The 18,884-nt window shown below is 37.0% G+C and overlaps 1 protein-coding gene and 1 long non-coding RNA gene across 3 annotated transcripts in view; both read left to right on the top strand.

The window, feature by feature from the left end:
- Positions 1-4,303, top strand: part of LOC131831948 (uncharacterized) — a 33,142-nt gene extending 28,839 nt beyond the window's left edge. The window contains exon 5 of the long non-coding RNA XR_009353874.1: positions 3,247-4,303. This is a non-coding gene — a long non-coding RNA (uncharacterized LOC131831948). The remainder of the gene's footprint in view (positions 1-3,246) is intronic.
- Positions 4,304-6,162: 1,859 nt separating this feature from the next.
- PPID (peptidylprolyl isomerase D) lies at positions 6,163-18,615 on the top strand. Of its 2 annotated transcripts, XM_059174153.1 has the most exons (10): positions 6,165-6,368; positions 7,634-7,774; positions 9,516-9,622; positions 11,538-11,726; positions 12,635-12,757; positions 12,920-13,026; positions 15,186-15,327; positions 17,334-17,420; positions 17,515-17,557; positions 18,343-18,615. In XM_059174153.1, exons 1-10 carry the CDS (start codon positions 6,284-6,286, stop codon positions 18,429-18,431), a joined length of 1,113 nt encoding a protein of 370 aa, XP_059030136.1. In that variant the 5' UTR covers positions 6,165-6,283; the 3' UTR covers positions 18,432-18,615. The 2 variants fall into 2 exon arrangements, with proteins under 2 accessions (XP_059030127.1, XP_059030136.1); XM_059174144.1 differs by lacking the exon at positions 18,343-18,615 and having other exon boundaries at positions 6,163-6,368; positions 17,515-18,331.
- Positions 18,616-18,884: the final 269 nt, after the last annotated feature.

The following is an 18,884-nucleotide window of genomic DNA, read 5'->3' as shown; positions in this document are numbered from 1 at the left end:
ACAGCACCATTCTGGTCGCTTGTAAAAAAGACTTAACAATATGTTCTTTGGCACGTTTGTTTTGAGGGTCAATATGAGAAAAGACATGGGGATACTACATTCTGTGTACATCTGTGTTTTTGGTATTATCAGGAACACCATCCATCAGGTTACTTAATATTCCTCTTATAAATTAGGGGACAACCCAGAGATGACAGACCCAATAATAACTATTTCATTTAAATTTTGAAAGCTCTTGAACAGGAAGGAGGTGGGTTTGAGAGACATCATTTGAAAGACAGAAGGGAGAATAGACAAATTGTGACAATGAATGTTACTGAATACCTACTGCCTGTCAAATGGCTTAAACGGTTCTAGCCTATGGCACTTTGGAAAAGAAAAATAAAGGGCATGTAATTTGAGTGTGGGGATTTGAAGATAAGAGTTCAAGTTTGAACAGAGCACCTTTGGTGGGACAGGATATAAGAAAGAGGATTCAACAACTTCCATGTGCCAACTCATCTTTTTAAAGAACTTCAAACTGTTACCACCAGTAATCAATACTTAATCTAGAATGGTTGACATTGACATTAGGATACAGAAGATAAGTTATAGGATATGTAAATGCATCTGGCATACAGTACATATTCAGTAATGTTACTTTTACTTTTAATTCTCACAAATCATTCTGCCAAAGGTACTGGATCTCACCATGGAAATTTTTTTTTTTTTCCAAAGACATTTATGTGTCTACCAGAATTCTGTATTATACTTCCTATTTTCAGGAAGTTTAAGGATATTAAAAATAATATTGATTATTGGGAATAAATGTCAATATTATAAATTTAAGACACTAATGAACCACAATTATCCCATTAGAGAGATGACATTGATTATTAATGTGTCAGCAATGTCTCCAAAGACCTCCATGTCACTAAATTCAGTGGGTGTTTATCCGTCCTCTTTCTACATAACCTCCCAGGTTTACCAGCCAACATACTTTTCACTCCACCCTTCTATGTTACATCCCATGTCCAATCTATTACTTAGAACTGTTGATTTTATGCCCCCTCCCCATATGCCTTTCTTGTCCATCAACTTTTATCCCTCTTTATTATCATCACTTTAGTATAAGCTAGATTCACGTCTCATCACTAGTAATTGGCTCACTGCCCTCCTGACTTCCATGATGGCTCCTTTTGATTTTATTCTCTGTGCTAGAGCTGAAGCAGTCTTTTAAAAATGCAAATTTTAAAGTTAACCCTATGTAAATTCCTACATTGGCTTACTTAACAGGTCACAAAAGTCTGTCAATCAGTAGGACCTAACAGACCCTCACTATATAAACTCTTCTACTTCATAACTCTTCAGTCAGTCACCACGATTTATACCGGCATATCTTCTATTAGCTTTTTTTGCCTTCAATTTCTGTCCCAAATTAGGGAAATTCTTGGAGATGCCAGTAGGTTGGCTCCAACTCTCTAACTTCTATGCAAAGTGATCAGAGGAAGTTTTATTATTGCTTTCATTTTCTGTGGAAAAATGTTTTTTTCTCACTTCACAGTCTGTAGTTATAGAATATCTTTCAGAAGGCACAGAAGCCTAATCCATTTTATGATGCCAGATGAAAGCCAAGTTATGTAAGGATAAAAGAAGTCCAGTATTAATGCCATGAAGAGCTCAAGGATCCTTTATATGTCATGATGTTTCTCACATGATATCTAAACTTTGTATGTTTAAAGACAGATTGTCAGGTTCTATCTTTCTAGTACATAGGGAAATGGCTTTGGAACCAGAACAGGCAACCTCTCCAGCACTTGCCTGTCTGATAAAGTAAATAGGTTAGTAAGGTTACCGCTGATGCAGAGTCATTTTGAGGATTAACTAACGTAAATAAGTAAAGCACTTAGCAGAGTCTGGCACACATCAATAACCAATATGTTCTAGTTATTATTTTTGTTTGTGATAGTCATAAAATCCATTTTAAGGAAGTCCACTTAGCAGAGTGTGGCACATATCAATAACCAATATGTTCTAGTTATTATTTTGTTTGTGATAGTCATAAAATCCATTTTAAGGAAGTCCTTTTAGATTAATGTAAATTTTTTCTTTGGAGGAAGGGAATACTAAGGATTTGAACAACAGTTTTATTAGTTCAAATCATTGTATCATTTGATTTTGTTCTATCAGATCAATACACATTTCACAACTGAAAACAGTTAAAATTAATCTGTTACTACTCTTCAGGAATGGAATACACACAAGCCCTCTCCTTCCTGTGTTACTATAAACTAATAATCAATATCCTTTTTTGATCATATCACTTCCAGGTCCCGAGCACAGAGTTCACTGCACTATTTCTGTGGGATGATTTCTGTTGGTGGCAGAGACTCTGCTGTCCCCTGGTGGCAGCTGCTGTCTTCCATTGGTTCAATGTCCTAGCTCAGAAAAATTATAATTATGCTTAGTAGTAAATTTTAGCAGGCAGGCAGAACTTGAGAGTTGCTTTTCCATTCTGACCTGGAAGAGTAGGGATTCATAGGCCTCTCTCCTGCACATTAGTATCTCAACACCAGTGCTTCTTCTAGAAGCAGAATCATTTTGTCTCCCTAAAGAGTTAGACAACAGCCTGTTGGAATTCCAATTTTGCTGTCAGAGCCTGACTCAAGAGACATTGTCCTGAAACATTCTCCCCCAATTCTGGTGTCCTTTCTGATTTCTTACCTGTAATGAAGGGGTTGGGTATTATTTCAGATTTGTCTGGGTCCTAGTTAGGATCTCAGTAATCTACAATCTACGACCATATAAAGGTATGAACTCAGATATGTGAGACAGATGTGTGAGTTTTTTTCTATGACTCACCTTAAGTTCAATTTTGAATCACCTATTCTGAAGGGTTGGCAATGCCATAATTTTGTCAGTTTCTGGTGTCTCATGTTTTTCCTCTTGGGATTGGATTTAAACTTGATAATGTCTAGTATGGCACCAAGTTTTGGTGTTGGGAACCTCTGGTTCTCAAATTCATCTGTCTACATAGGCAGCCAATGAGAACGTAGACATCCTACCTCAGTTTTCAGTACTCCCAAGCCTTGTTAGCTCAGAGTTCTCTTCTGCAAGGTCTCTTAAATTATGGAGGCCATTTTTCCTCTTCTATGGGAATATGGGGATATTGTTTTGCTCCCACTTCAAGTTAGGGTATAGGAAATATTTGGTAGTCAGTCTAGTCCCCATCTACCTATTCACACCAATAATCTGTATTCTTTCTAGGGCCTGCTGCCTTTCTGAGGCTGTATTTGGGAATCCAGGCACACTGTTCCCTCTGCTCTCAGATCTCATAAACCCATCTATGGAAGGTTGCTGACTTCCCAGGGAATGTGACTGGAGAAAATGGTTCCAAGACTTCTCATCTCTGGGGTAGTGGAAATATGCCCTGCCATTTCTTCCCCTCCTACTGTCCTCTCTCTACCATCTGGAACCCCCTCATTTTTCAGCATGGGAGATGGGTTTGTTTATTTCAATTTTACTATTATTATTTTTTGCCAGTGGAAAGTCCTGCTCTTACATGCTCTTACAGACATTTTGTCCAAATCTCTTGCTATGCCAGGAGTCTTTCTTATTCCTGTAAAGCCAAGCCTTTTGCAACTCCAAAACCAGGAATAGACTGTTTCCCCCTCTGTTTTCTTCACTATCACATGTTTCTCTTTAAAGCAATGAGCACAGAATGCCCAGTTGCTTGTTTGGGTGGAGTAATGAGTAAAGAGATTGAGAGGGAAGATATTGGGTGCGGGATGCAATCTGTTAATATTATCCTTCCAAACTTATGGGGAAAAAACAGAAATAACAATAATGATAATGATAATAATAGAGCTCTTAGTGCAAACATTGATCCCTCTATCCAGATGAAATTGTGTCCTTAGCCCTAAGAAATAGTGCATGCTCCTTCGTCTTTCTTTCTACACACAGTCGGACTTCAAGACTTCAGAACTCAGAAGACCTGTTTTAAGTAAGCAAACTGACGATGGGACAAGTTGTCTTCTAGGAGGATTTATCTTCATTAGAGATCAGTACTAGAGTGGTTTTGAAAGGTATGATTCTGTTATTCAAGTTTGTTCTAGGAATATGACAGTTTACATAAAACTGTTACTGTGAGAAATCTAGACACAGTGAGAGAACATTTAGTCTTTTACACCCAGAAACCTGTGTAACAGGAAGAATCACATTGTATTTTCTGAGAATGCAGAGACATCCTTAAAGTACCTTTGCAGTTTTAACTTGTGTTGAAATATGTTGATACTATTAATTATTTTAATAAAGAATTACTTATGATGAATAATTGCTTATACTTGTTGAGTATTTACTAATTCTGATACTAAATCACCTAAATAATTCTTCACCTAATCCTTATAAGGCATCTGGCTGTGTCGGTCAGTGTAGCATGTGACACTTGATATTAGGGCTGGGAGTTTAAGCCCCACACTGAACATAGAGCTTACTTAAAAAAAAAAAATTAAACAGACAAAAAAAAATTAAGAGATACATATCATTATTCTAGTTTACAGATGAGGAAACTAAGGCACAGAAAGGCTAAGTAACTTGTCCAAAGTCACAAGTTAGTATCTATTAGTGATTGAATCTGAGCCCCAGAAGTGTGATGGCACAGAAGTGCTTAACCATGTTACCTAGTTAATAACAATGATATTCTTAATAATAATAATGGTTAGGAGGTTATGGTGCAAAAGTGGCAATTCTTGGACTTAATACGCTAGAGGCTAATTTTAAGCTAGTAGAGCAGAAAAAAACTTAATGTGAATTTATTATTTGATATTTGTTAGACAAAGTGTAAATTACCAGTTTGCAGCCCAGAAAGGAGACTGGATTAGTGAGCGATTTATTTTGACTCCTATTTATCAAAGGACACAGAGGTGTTATGCTGGGCTGACCTAGATCCTCAGGGAACCATAATGAATAAACACTATGGAATTCAAGGACATCAACTCATAAGGAATTAACATTTTACATTAATTTTAATGTGCTGGAATTTGAAAGGATCAGCATGAAGTGCTGATGATCTTCTCAAATTATACATAAACACACATGGAAATGAAATTTATTAATATTCTTATAAAAATTCTCAAGGCCATTAACATTCTGTGTAACTCTCACTCATTCAAAAACATTTATTGAGCACCTATGGGGCGCCTGGGTGGTGGAGTTGGTTATGTTGGACTCGGCTTTGTCTCAGGTCATGATCTCAGGGTCCTGAGATCCAGCAAACCACCTCCTCCCAGCTCAGCAGGGGTCTAGATGCTCAAGACTCTGTCTCCCTCATCCATTCCCCCTCCTCCACCCCATACTCTTTCTCTAAAATAAATAAATAAATAAATCTAAAAAACCCCAAACAAACCCTCATTTATTGAGCATCCACTATGTGCTGGTCACTGTTATTAGTGCACTGAATAAAGCAAAGAGCAAAACCAAATTCTTGTCCTCGTGGAGTTTAATCCTAATGGGAGGAGATGGATGAAATGAATGAATAAACTATTAGAATATTACCAAGTGCTAAAGAACACACCACTTCTTTCCAAAATTAGGCTTTATCCAGAGGTGAGTCTATGTTCACATAAATAGGTAAGATGTTTACACAAATTCCCAGAAGGGAAAAGTGGACTATAACACAGCTTTATCAGGAAACAAAACTCTCCCTTCTGGATGTTCTGCGTAGGGCCTTTGCCTAACCTCTATCACTTACACTTTTTTTTTTTTTTTCAACTTGTAACAAAATGGCAGCAATAACACGGTCACTATGGATTAGCTAACACCTAACACTTTGTGTTAGGCACTGTGCTAGCAATTTGCATCTTTAATTCCCCAAACCACCCACCAAGGTAAGCATTTTTATTCCTACTTTCCAGACAAACTGTGTGTCAGAGAAGCAGTCACACACCCGTTAGTGGCAGACCTGAGGCTGGAATGGAGAAGACCGTCTCCAAAGCCCTTCTACACTATCACGGCAGAGTGATGAAGCACATGCAAAAAGACTGAAAAGGGCCGGGGCTGCAACCTCAGTACGCGGGAACAGAGGAAGCGCAGGATAGAAAACCGCGGGGAACGCGCGGGGGTTCGAGCACGGAGAGATACCGTCTGGAGGCGGGGCCGGAAGTCGGGCCGCGGTTCCGGACCTCACGCCGGAAGTGGCTCGTCAGCGCCGCCGACAGATGCTCATCTAGAAAGGCGCTGTCGGGTTGAGCTGCCGGTGGTCCACGAGGTTCTCTGAGTTCACTTCCTAGCGCCTCTGCAATTCAAAATGTCGCACCCATCCCCGAAAACTAAGCCTTCCAACCCCTGTAACCCCAGAGTCTTCTTTGACGTGGACATCGGAGGGGAGCGAGGTGAGCGGAAACTGATACTTGCGGAATGGCCCCGAGGAAGCTTCCCGGGATTCGGGGATTCCGACGGTCGTGTGCGGTTCGGGCCAGGGGCTGCTCTGTGGTGCCGAGGGGATCGCCGCACAGACTGGACTGCGGGAACCAATCCAGGTTTCCGAGGCTGGGTCGAGCCAGCGCCCTTGTACCAATGCCATCGGTCCTACGGAAGTTTCTGGAAAGAATTTCTGTTTCGGGATTGTGGCGGCCCTTACGTTTGTCTCTCCTGATTGGGTTGTACCTCCTCGCCACCTTGCACGATCAGGCAGGCATAAAATAAGATTATTTTATGTTTGCAGTGGGACGTTGAGAAAACTGATAGGCGTTTGTTGGGTTCTAGTCAGGCCGTGCCCTATGCCACGCGAGATACGTCAGCAGTTGCCAGAGTGTTCGTAAATTAAAGCGACTTTTGCGCGTTGATTTGTCTTATCACCAATTTTTAACTTAGCGGTCCCGTCAGATTAGCGTTTTCTGTGTTTTGGCATTGGGGGAAAATGAGCTCTGGGTAGCGATGTGGTTGCCTAGGCTATGTCAGCACTTCGGGAGCGCCAGAGGTCTTGTGAATTAGCATATTGCTTTGTAACTGAAATACTCGTTCTAGAACGGGTTAGAATTGTTAGCTGGGCTGTGTGAACGCGTGCAGACGGACACAGCAGGGTTCAGAGACCCCGTGCTGATTATGGACACACACATGCATTTATATACACATTTATTTTGTTTTGAAATTAATGCGAGGTTTATTTTTAACCTGCCTTAGGAGTTGTCTGAAATGGGAACTTTTTCGTCTTTTGCTTCAGCCGCCACGTTAGGGAAATTGCAAAGAACACAAAAGCTACAGCTATACCCCAAACTCAGCCAAACCGAGCCACTCAAAGGATATTTGGTTTTCTCCTATTGGTTACTTGGTGGTTGGAATTTCTGAGTACAAGTAGAAGAAATTACTCAGAATTAAAAACCATTTGCATTTCATGGTGTCCCATATATGGTGCTAATCTGGCTTTGCATTTATGATCTTTTGTTACGATGTAGAAAAATAATTGTTTCAAATTCATCTAGTTACATGACACTTAACATTAGACCAATTTTGAATATTAGAAAAATGACCAAACAAGAGAACTTGGTATCTCAGTCACTATACTTTTACCAATCACTATACTTTTACCAATCGTCCTTTTGCATTTGCTTATGGTTGCTTGTTTTACATACTGATATGTTTTCGTTTTTTCTTTTAGTTGGTCGAATTGTCTTAGAATTGTTTGCAGATATTGTACCCAAAACCGCAGAAAATTTTCGTGCGCTGTGTACAGGAGAAAAAGGCATTGGACCCACCACTGGGAAACCTCTCCATTTCAAAGGATGCCCTTTCCATCGAAGTATGTGTAAATTTTTTAATCTGATTGTTCTAAATCTGTACTACCAATTAGAGAAGAAAATACTAAGTAAAGAGAAGTAAAGAGTGGAAGTTAAAAATGACTGTTAGTTTTAGGAGAATGCTCTGACATCTGAGACAACAGCTCAGTTTCATAAAGGTTGGGCTGTGAACAGTGCAATTATGAGAGGGTAGGTACTAAGGTTTACTTACAGAGAAATGGACTACCTAGCTTTACCAGTGCTCTAGCTCTTCACTCCTTTGGGATTAGATTGAGGAAAAAAGGGTGTGCAATGATAAAAAAGCAGACTTTAGATAGTTTGCCTGGTGGCAAAAAAGTTATAACTACCACTTTTGCAGGATTGCTTGGGAATGCTTGTAGCTGATAAAAATTCAGTGTCTTGTTGTGATACTTAATTAAAAGATGACTTCTCATAATGCTTATCACACCTTGTAATCATACCTTTGTTTAGTGATTATTTGATGCTTCCCCTAATAGACTGTAGGTTCCATGAATTCAAGAACTGTATCTTTTCACCATCTTGTGTTCAGCATGTAGTATAGTTACTGAGTGGATACTCAATAAATATTTGTTTAATGAATGAATAAGTTAAAATATAATCATGAGTAGTTCATTTATTAAAAGAAACTTTAGAAAAAACTAATATTGATTTTAAAATGTTTAAACTGTTGATTTATATTCATGTTTAATGAAGTACTAAAATATACTAATATAGTGTTTAGAAGAGTTGACACAGCAGGCCCGAGACTGCTGTCCTTGAAAAGGTTTGCTTGCAGCATGGCCATTAGCTGGAGTTAGGAACTTGGCACTGGAACCATTCCCTGAATCATAAAGATGGTTTACTGTGCCTGGATTATTTGTATAAGCACTTTGATTTATGCTGAACACCTGCTTTCCTTTTGGGAGTCTGGAATTTTGGTACATGCTGGGTGGAGAGTAACTGGATGATCCACCTTGAAAAACCTTGGGTTTACCTTGGTAACAACATTGTGCATATGTTGTAGCATTTTTTGTGCTGGGGAAAGAATGTACTCTCTGACCTTTCATGGGAGGGAGAGAGTATAAGGAAGCACATGGATTTCTCCAGACTCTTGTATCTTTTCCTTTTATCAACTAGCTGTGTATCCTTATTTTATTGCTGTAATACAACCAAATGCTGAGTCTCATGAATCCTAGGAAATTTCTGAACATTAGTGTTGTCTTGGGAACCTTTGACACCAAGTGATAATACTTGCTGAAGTACTCCCATTGTGGTACAACAATCTACTGGGAAAAATTGGTCTTATTTAATAGACATCAATGAGTCACACATGTCTAGCCATATGCACAATGAAAAACAGTTGCTGTACTTGAGGAATCAGTGTTGCCTGGAAGAGACAGATCATTATGATATATTTATAAAGTGGAGATAAAGTCAAGATACTGTGGGAGAAAAATTTAAAAGATCCACCCTCAGAGTCTCAGTGACAGTTATATAGGGGAGGTACCATTTGAACTAATTCTTGGAGTATTAGTGAGTGATTAGTCAGTAAAAGTAGTTTGGATCCAGGCTATGAAAAGTCTCTTAAGAGTTTGGAGTTATGGGGGTGGGTGAGGAAAGAGAGGAGAGTTATAGGACTAGAGTCATGTTTTAGGAAGATTTTTTCTTACCACATGTTCATTAGTTAACATTGCTATAGTCATCTATATTTTAGTTTCTAATAGTTATTTTCCTTTTTTGTAGTTATTAAGAAATTTATGATTCAGGGTGGAGACTTCTCAAATCAAAATGGGACAGGTGGAGAAAGTATTTATGGTGAAAAATTTGAAGATGAAAATTTCTATTACAAGGTAAAGTAGACAAAAGTGAATGTTTATTGATCATAACAAAGGTTGTTATATGTCTGGGATACTGGTTGGATTAAGATAACCAGTAAATGTCTCAGGTTTGCATAGATTCTCCTTTTCTTGTAAAAGGTATCTTATTTGTGAATCTGCTCTTTAACATACAAAAATTTCATCCACTAATTTTATTTGGCAAAAATACGGTGGTCATGTCAGTGTGATCCAGGTTTACATACTGCATTAAAGCCAATGAGTTTTTATGAGTGACCACCATATAGCAAAATTGTTTCCAGGAAAAGTGTTCTCATTATCAGAAGGATGGTAACTTGTGCATTTTTATGCTTGAATTTGAAGAGCAACAAAACCATCGCTAATAACCAGGATGTCAGGGGATTTGCAAAATAGCGGATATGGTTAATGTCTAAGCTCCTAAAGGACATTACTGGAGCCTGTGCCTTCTTATCTTTATTGTCTCAAGATATAATTGGGCATATTGCATCATTCAAGTTATAAAAATGGACAGGTAAGTACAAAAGTGAAGTAATATCTTTGGAAATAAGGAATATGTGCAAGGTAATTGGGATAATTTGAAAAGAAAATGTTTCAGTCTTTTCAACAGTATTTATTGACTGCAGCTATTATGTATTTAGTACTGTCACTGGCACTAAGGAGCTTACAGAAGTGAACAGCTTGATAACAAGGAATTTATGATATTACAGGGAAGGCAAGATTAAAACACATGGGATAACTGGAGAATGATAATGTGTAAATAAATGCTAAATTGAGACTCTCTGTATATACCATAGGAGAAAGGTATTATTTATATGTTCCAGATTATTAGGGAAGATATTGAAGAGGAATGGGTACTGAAATTGGGCCTTGCAGGGTGGCCAAGATTTGGTTAGACAGGAACTAAAACATAGATTCCAGTTTGAATAAGGGACATAGGTAATAAAGACAAAGGCAATAGGAGGCTGAGGAAATGAAGTTAATATTCTCTTGGATACTGTGGGGAAAGCACCAAACTTTTGGAAAGGAAAAAGGGAAGCTGCCTCTGAAGGGGGAAAACTAAGATTATGTGATTAGCTTTGATCAAAAGAAAGGGGATTCTGTTGAAAAGACACATAGTTTTTGTCTTCTGCAAACTTGGTAGCCCTGAAAACTGAATTTTTTAGGTTGCAAGGGTACAAGGCATTTTCAGTGGGAAGATTAACATGAGCGTACAATGCATGACCCAACAAAGAATAATTTAGAAAGCCTAAGGATAAAAGTGGAAAGACAAAGAGATCTAGTTTCACAGCACTATAAACAGATTGATGCCAGATAGAAATTTGATATCAAGATGTATGTAGCAGTTTTTTTAGGTCATTCTCTGAAGAATGGTTCTCTGAAGATTCACCTGGGATGAAAGCCATAATATTTGGATTCCTTTGAGATTAGGAAAGTACCTAATGAATGTCCTACCTAAATTGACTATCCCATTAGTGTTCCCAGTTTATTATGCTTAAAGGAAGAATCATAACGTAGGCCCATAAAAATGGGAAGACTATTGAGTTCCTTTCAGAAAAGAGAACATTCATCATAAAGAGCAAAGTATAATCATTACAATTCCTTAATGCAGCATCTTAAAGTTGAGATAGAAGTATGTTCTCAAAATGGCCAATTTAGAAATCTAAATTATTTCTGTTCTTTATTTGGTTTCATGGTTTTTTTAAGTCTAAAAAGTGATTGAGTACCCCATGTTTGTGAATTAAAGGTTGCGGTTTATATAAAAACAACAACAACAACAACAACAACACTACATTGTTTGCTCTAAATGGTATTATAGCCCGTCCTAGTTTTATATGAATGGTCAGTAAAAGAGCAGTTCAGACTAGGACCTCTAACCTTGGTTTTCTTGCACTGATTTGTATTTCTACAGCATGATCAGGAAGGTTTATTGAGCATGGCAAATGCAGGCTGCAATACAAATGGTTCTCAGTTCTTCATCACAACAGTCCCAACTCCTCACTTGGATGGGAAACATGTGGTATTTGGCCAAGTAATTAAAGGAATGGGTGTGGCAAGGATACTGGAAAATGTAGAAGTGAAAGGTGAAAAGCCTGCCAAAGTAAGTAAAAAATTTCAGTGAAATACACTTATTACCTTAATTACTGTCTTAAAGAGATGTAAGTAGAGGGATCAGATGATTATTAGCTGGGAAGATGTTAGGATGACTTCTGGCACAGAAGCCTGGACCTTCCTTCAACTTTATCTTGGAACTTTTCTACAGTGAGAAAGATAAGGTTAGGGTAGTTTAAAAGGACATTTTTATTATTCCCACTTCAATTTTGGTGATTTTTTTGGGTAGGTTTCTTAACTCTTCTATACCTGCAAAACTTTGAATCAGTATGTACAAATACGTAGTAGGTAGAGGATAGGAAACCAAGAGTCCTTTTCATCAGACTCCGCTGTTTAATTGATGGTTTGGCCTTGATCTTGTTATTTAAATGTTCTGGGCATGTTTCCTCATCTTGTCAAAATTTCTTAGGGTTTAGACGAGATTATATAACTCTAAAGAACCTTGTGTTCTAAATGTGAAATCATAGTGGCCACAGTACTACCTAACCTAATTAGCAGGGCTGTGAGTGGGAATTGGACATTGAAATACCTGCAGGAGATAAGCTGTCACCACTGTGTGAAAGAAATAGTGGAATTGAAAGGACATGCCTCACCTAAAGAAAATTACATAGAGAATGATAATATTTTCAACTTTCTTGAAAACTGAACTGCTGAATAGCTATAAAACCCCTTCCTAAAATAGTGTCATAATATTACTTGGAGTGAACATAAAGGGCAATATCAAGGGCATTTTTGTAATTTGAGCAGATAGATGAGACTTCTGTCAGTCTCATTTGAGAAGTGATTTGGACAGTGTTGTACATGACTTAAAGCTGTATAGATTATAAACCCAGATTGCTTGTTTTTAATATCATTAATATGGTAGTACACCTCTACAATTTAGGATTATTTTTACAGTTATGCGTTATTGCAGAATGCGGAGAATTGAAGGAAGGGGATGATTGGGGGATATACCCAAAAGATGGCTCTGGTGACAGTCATCCAGACTTCCCTGAGGATGCAGATATAGATTTAAAAGATGTAAGTACTTTCAGATTAGTCTTATTTTAATTATTAAAATTAGTACTAAAATTTTGAACTACTCATAAATCAATCTAAATGATAGAACCTAGCAACTAAAAGGAATTTTAGCAACTAAATTTTAGCAACTAAAATGCAACATATTTGTATTTTTTTATACAGGTAAATAAAATTTTACTAATAGCTGAAGATGTAAAAAATATTGGAAATACTTTTTTCAAATCTCAGAACTGGGAAATGGCCATTAAAAAATATACAAAAGTTTTAAGGTAATAAAATATTTTTAATAAATTAATTCTAAGAGCTTGTAAATTTAATTATAAACTGAAATTCAGAGTTGTTTATTGTCGTTTTGGCAAAATTGCTTTGCAAAATAATAACCAAGTGTGTTGAAATAGCTTAATTCCTTTGTTTCCTCTAGCTTCTTATTTTGAAAAATTTGAAGATACAGGAAAGTTGAAAGAATCATATATGAATACATCCATACCTTTACCTCTTTTCACTAATTTTTAACTCTTGCTATATTTGTTTTTGTAGAATCATTTTGAAAGGTTACTTTATGGGGTGCCTGGGTGGCTCAGTGGGTTAAAGCCTCTGCTTTCGGCTCAGGTCATGATCCCAGGGTCCTGGGATCGAGCCCCGCGTCGGGCTCTCTGCTCGGCAGGAAGCCTGTTTCCTCCTCTCTCTCTGCCTGCCTCTCTGCCTACTTGTGATCTCTGTCTGTCAAATAAATAAATAAAATATTAAAAAAAAAAAAAAAAAAAAAAAAAGAAAGGTTACTTTATCCCCAAGTAGTTGAGCAGGTAATTCCTAAGAAACTAAAACAGTGCTTCTACATAACCTTTTTTTATTTTTAGTATATGTGCTGCCGAAGCAAGCACACTTCTACATAACCTTGATATAATTGAAACACCCTGAAAATAACATTGATACAATAATATATCATCTAATATGTAATCCATATTCAAATATTCAAATTTCCCCAATTATTTCAAAAAAAAATTTTTTTTTTTTAGTCCAGAGTCCATTATATCATTTTGGTTTTATGTCTCTAGTCTGTTATCTTTAGTAGTCTCTACATCAGGTTTTTTTATTCATAGGTATCTGTGGAGTCTTAAGTCAGTTGTCTTATTGAATACCATCTATGTTTATTTGATTACTTCCTCAAGATTAGTTTGTTAAATATTTTGGCAAGAGGACTTAAATCTGTGGTGAATATTTCCTGTGATATCACATCCTGAAGGCACACGTCAGTTTGGCCTATTTTGAGTTTTGGCACTTGGTTAAAGAGGTGTCAGCCAGACACTTGTGTCATAAAGTTACCTTTTCCCTTTTGTAAATAATAAGTACTTTGTGAGATGATCCTGTGAGACTGTGAATATCCAGTTCCTAACCTTTCATTCGGTGGGTTTTAGCATCATTGAAGATACTTCAACTACTATACTGGTCGCAGAACTGATTTTCTAATTTTATCATTCATTCTACAGTTCTTATCTTGCATTCTAATGTTTAAAAGCACCTCCTCCCTCTCCTTATTCCTTTTTATTTATTTATTTAAAAGGTTTATTTATTTATTTGACAGACAGAGATCACATGTAGGCAGAGAGGCAGGCAGAGAGAGAGGAGGGAAAGCAGGTTCCGTGATGAGCAGAGAACCTGATGCGGGGCTCGATCCCAGGACCCTGAGATCATGACCTGAGCCGAAGGCAAAGGCTTTAACCCCCTGAGCCACCCAGGCGCCCTCCTTATTCCTTTTTAGTATTATTATATTACCTGTGGATTTTTTTTAGGTCACTCTGTTATATCATTCTCTTTGATGTTCAAAGGGTTCCAGATTTGTCCAGTGGAAGCCTCCTTTCCTATATCCTTTGGACATGTTCCTATTAGTCTGTGAGCACTTGCTTGCTTTCTGGCACAAGGTGTTTCAGGTTCATCTTTTACTTAACTTTGTTTCCAGATCTGGTATTAGCAGTTTCTCCAAGGAGCCCCCGTTCTGTTTATAGGGAGATGGATTTTAGAAACCAGATTCTGAGGGCCAGGTGTGCCCATCATTTCTGGGCCCTTTTCTGTGGGTAGTGCCAGTTGCCTCATTCAGTTCCTTTTCCTAAGGTGAGAGTCTTGGCCCAAACATACTTAGGTTGGAAAGTACATAATGGAGACCTGAGCTTTAAAAATTGGAAAGTGTTAGTAGTGCATAATTATCTTTAGATTTGGAGAATGCTGTTCAATAGGTTTCTTTGAACACTTTGTGAAAAAACTGAAACAAATATTTATTTTCTTAAGAAAAATAAGATTGTGATCATTAAGAATATTAATATTAGCATTTGATGAGTTTTTTATATCAGAAATGACATTTTTTGACATAGTTGAAGGAGCAGAGTATGTTCTATGTGGCATTACATGCTACCTTTATTAATGTATTCTCCAGGTATGTGGAAGGTTCAAAGGCTGTTATTGAGCAAGCAGATAGATCAAAGCTACAACCTATAGCTTTAAGCTGTGTGCTGAATATTGGTGCTTGTAAACTGAAGATGTCAAATTGGCAGGGAGCAATCGACAGTTGTTTGGAGGTAAGTCTCTTTTGACGTCAGTTTTTGAAGGAGTGGAATTATGATACATCAACTTGAACAAAAGCAATTTTATGTATATTAATATATTTTATTACAGAGGACCAAATGAGACTTGATGAAGCATAATTAAAACTCATATTATCTCTATTTTGGACCTTCAGTTCTTCCTGTTAATTTATTTAGCTGATAACATTACGTAACTTTTAATAATCTATGAAGATACTTTTCGTCAGAGCACATGTATCAGCTCCTTTGTTCATTGAACATACTGAGCACCTGTTGCATGTAAGGCATTGGAATATGGTTGCAGAGCCTGTCAGACTTGGTGTTTTTGTTTGACTTCTGTCACTAACTTTGTGATCTTGGTTAAGTCCTGATTTTAGAGTCTTAACATCTTTATTTTAAATGAAAATAACCCTTCCCTCACAGGATTGTTACAAAGATTATATAACATATGTAAACCAATTAGCACAGGTGTTGGGTACATGTTAAGCACCTAATAGAGATGAGGTGCTTTAATTAAAAGACTCATACTCTTAAGGAACTTTTTATTTGGCTGATGAGGGAGTATGTTTTAATTTAGGGTCATCAGGACTTGTACAGGAGAATGGATACTGCTGGAACACACCGAGATCATCTGTCTTTATGGGGACATCCAGGAATACTAATTGATGAAACTACATAGGTGGCAGCATTACCTCCTTAAATAGAACAATTATGACACTCTCCCTATTGCACAGTTGAAAAATTTTCCAAACTAAACTATATATTTAGAAAGATCATCTCCAGTAGTTTTTATGTATATTGCTCATTAAGCTATGCCCAGAGCAAGTAGAAATAAAATAAGATCTGGGGCATTTAGTTGGTTCGGTTGGTAGACCATGTGACTCTTCCATCTTGAGGTTGTAAGTTCTAGCCCCTTGTTGGGTGTCAAGATTACTTAAAATTTAAAAAAAAAAATCCTAATTTGGTTAGATAGGTAGAGTAAGGGATAAAAGTACATTTAGAAGAGAGCATATAACAGAGGAAAAAACTTATCCAAGGAAAAGATGGGTCTTCACTCTGGATTTCTTTCATTTTTTTAAAGTAGGCTGCACACCCAGTGTGGGGCTCGAACTCATGACCCCGAGATCAAGAGTAGCATAGTCTCGACCAAATCAGCCTTGTGCCCCAACTCTGGATTTCTTTTTGACCTTTGTGAACTAGATAATACACCTTTTTCAGTAAAATCTTAGTATTGTCCTTTAGAAGATGTGAAGTAAAATTATTTCTAAAATGTTTATTTCAAAGGACAGACCTGTTCAACTTTACTCACACTCCTAAAAAAACCCTGTAGGTTTCAAGTAAAAGAGTGTAACAAATTTTTTATTCATAATAGTATTCTCTTAGCATTTAGGATCTAATCAGGAGATAGAAACTATAGAATAATTTGAAAAGAGAAACTTTAATATAAAATAAGAGGGGATTAGAATAATGAAGGGAATGGCTAATGAAGAAAATTCTAAAGAATACGGGAAAGCAGATACATACATCTCCTATATATCGAGCAGTCACTTCCCCTTGTGGAACCCACAAGGAAGAGGCTCCTCATGACAGCACCTAGGCTGAGAACCTGATGTCCTGATCCCTCTGGGGAGGGAGCGGCTGTGATTTACTAGATGGCAGAGAAGTTCATTGGCTGCCATGCTTATGGGACTACGCTATAGTGCTTGGGTAAGTTGCCTGTGTGAGCTGCTGTGTGCTGTTGACCAAGCTCAATGCTGAAGCCTTTGAGAAGTGCACTGCAACATGGAAGAGAAATAGCTTTTCTTGTCTGTATCCCTTTAGCGCCCTCTACTGACAAAATGTAACGTGCCTGCTGACAGAAGAAATTTACAGGGTCTATCTAGGTCCATTATCACAGAGCAGTAAAGGGTTGATTTGGAGTTGACCAGCAATAAACTGAAATTTAGTATATATATTTAATGATATTTAGGTAAAGATACTAATTTTACAATTTTTTGTAGGCTCTTGAATTAGACCCATCCAATACCAAAGCATTGTATCGTAGAGCTCAAGGATGGCAAGGATTAAAAGAATACGATCAAGCACTGGTAAAATTTTGTTCTACATTTTAATATTTTTAGATGACCACCTTCATAAATCATATATCTAATATTTCTTTAAATGTTTTTTTTTCAATTAAAGGCTGATCTTAAGAAAGCTCAGGAGATAGCACCAGAAGATAAAGGTAAGTTGGCAGTGTTTACGGTAAAAGTTCATTTTGTCTTGTTAAGAATATATCTTTATGAACCACTGTATTCTATGCCACTTAGATATTTGTTCAACAGATACTACATAATGACTCTTACTGGCACTGATCATACTGCTGTGAACAAATCTTGTTCCCTGCCCTCAAAAGAGCTTACATTCTAGTTTTTCTTCGGAATACTGATTTTCACATACCCAAATACTTTTCTGTCTTCTTATTTGAGATCTGGTTCCTATTACTGTAATGCCACCTGAAAGCACAGCGTTAAAAGCTACAGTATTTATCATGAATTTAATGTCTGGGACCATTCCTTAAGCTGAATGAAGCCATAGTACAAGTTTTCTAGTTACTGCATGTATATTTTAGGAAAGCTTTGCAAAGTTAGGACACAGAATAGTTTGTTTTTCAAATATGCCTGCTACAAATAGTGATACAAGCTCTAGATAATAAAATATATCTTCAATCTCTCACTGCTGAAGTGAAAGAGGCGAGGCACTTAATTGCCTTCTCTCATGGGGAGAGAGAAGGCAAATCTACATATAACTTAGACTTCTCTCAAATGGACAATCTTCTAAAATTGTTTCATGGTTTTTGTTTATGTGATTGTTTTGTCAGTAAAATATTCTGTTAATTGAGCTCAGTTACTGTACAGAGAAGAGTTGCATCAGTGGGTAGAATTATCATATTTAAAGACATTAGTTGTTGAGCATCCTAATTTTTTGGATATTTTGAGAAATAACCCCTATTATGTATTTATTTTACAGCTATCCAGGCAGAGTTGCTGAAAGTCAAACAAAAGATAAAGGCACAGAAAGATAAAGAGAAGGCAGCATATGCAAAAATGTTTGCCTAATAAGAAATTGTTTTTACTTAAATATGCATTGATTATTGTATAAAGGCAATAAGAAAATTTAAAGGTTTTTTTCTGTTATATATGATCCCTGATGTGTTTCCTTTGCTACTTCAGTTTTCCATTGTTTACAGTTTAGGAATACTGAAAAAAGCTCACTCTTAATAAAACAGTGTTACAAAATACAGTGAGGTTTGATTTTTTTAAAAAATGGCTGTCTGCATTAATCACAAAGAATAATGGGGTCCAGCTCTAAACTCCTAAAAACACATCTTGCTGAGTAAACAGATTAAAGCTTGTTTATATACTGTTTCCTTCAATTCTCTGATGTATTTCTATGTAGTTGGTTTTGCTGGTGTTTTGTACCTATGTACAGAAGATACTTAGGGGTCGGTAAACTTTCTCCAGAAGCCAGATATTTTAGGCTTTGTGAATCATTATCATCTGTCATAACTA

This window comes from Mustela lutreola, chromosome 1 (genome assembly GCF_030435805.1).
Source record: "Mustela lutreola isolate mMusLut2 chromosome 1, mMusLut2.pri, whole genome shotgun sequence".
Taxonomy (NCBI): Eukaryota; Metazoa; Chordata; class Mammalia; order Carnivora; family Mustelidae; genus Mustela; species Mustela lutreola.
The sequence above is the reverse complement of the archived record's forward strand: the minus strand, read 5'-3'. Positions and strand labels throughout refer to the sequence as shown.

Bases quoted from the DNA above. Each gene is read 5' to 3' on its own strand.
- PPID (XM_059174144.1), top strand. From the start codon at position 6,284: ATGTCGCACCCATCCCCGAAAACTAAGCCTTCCAACCCCTGTAACCCC. The intron at 11,727-12,634 runs GTAAGTAAAAAA...TTATTTTTACAG, and splicing joins AAGGTGAAAAGCCTGCCAAA to TTATGCGTTATTGCAGAATG. The intron at 17,421-17,514 runs GTAAAATTTTGT...TTTCAATTAAAG, and splicing joins AAGAATACGATCAAGCACTG to GCTGATCTTAAGAAAGCTCA.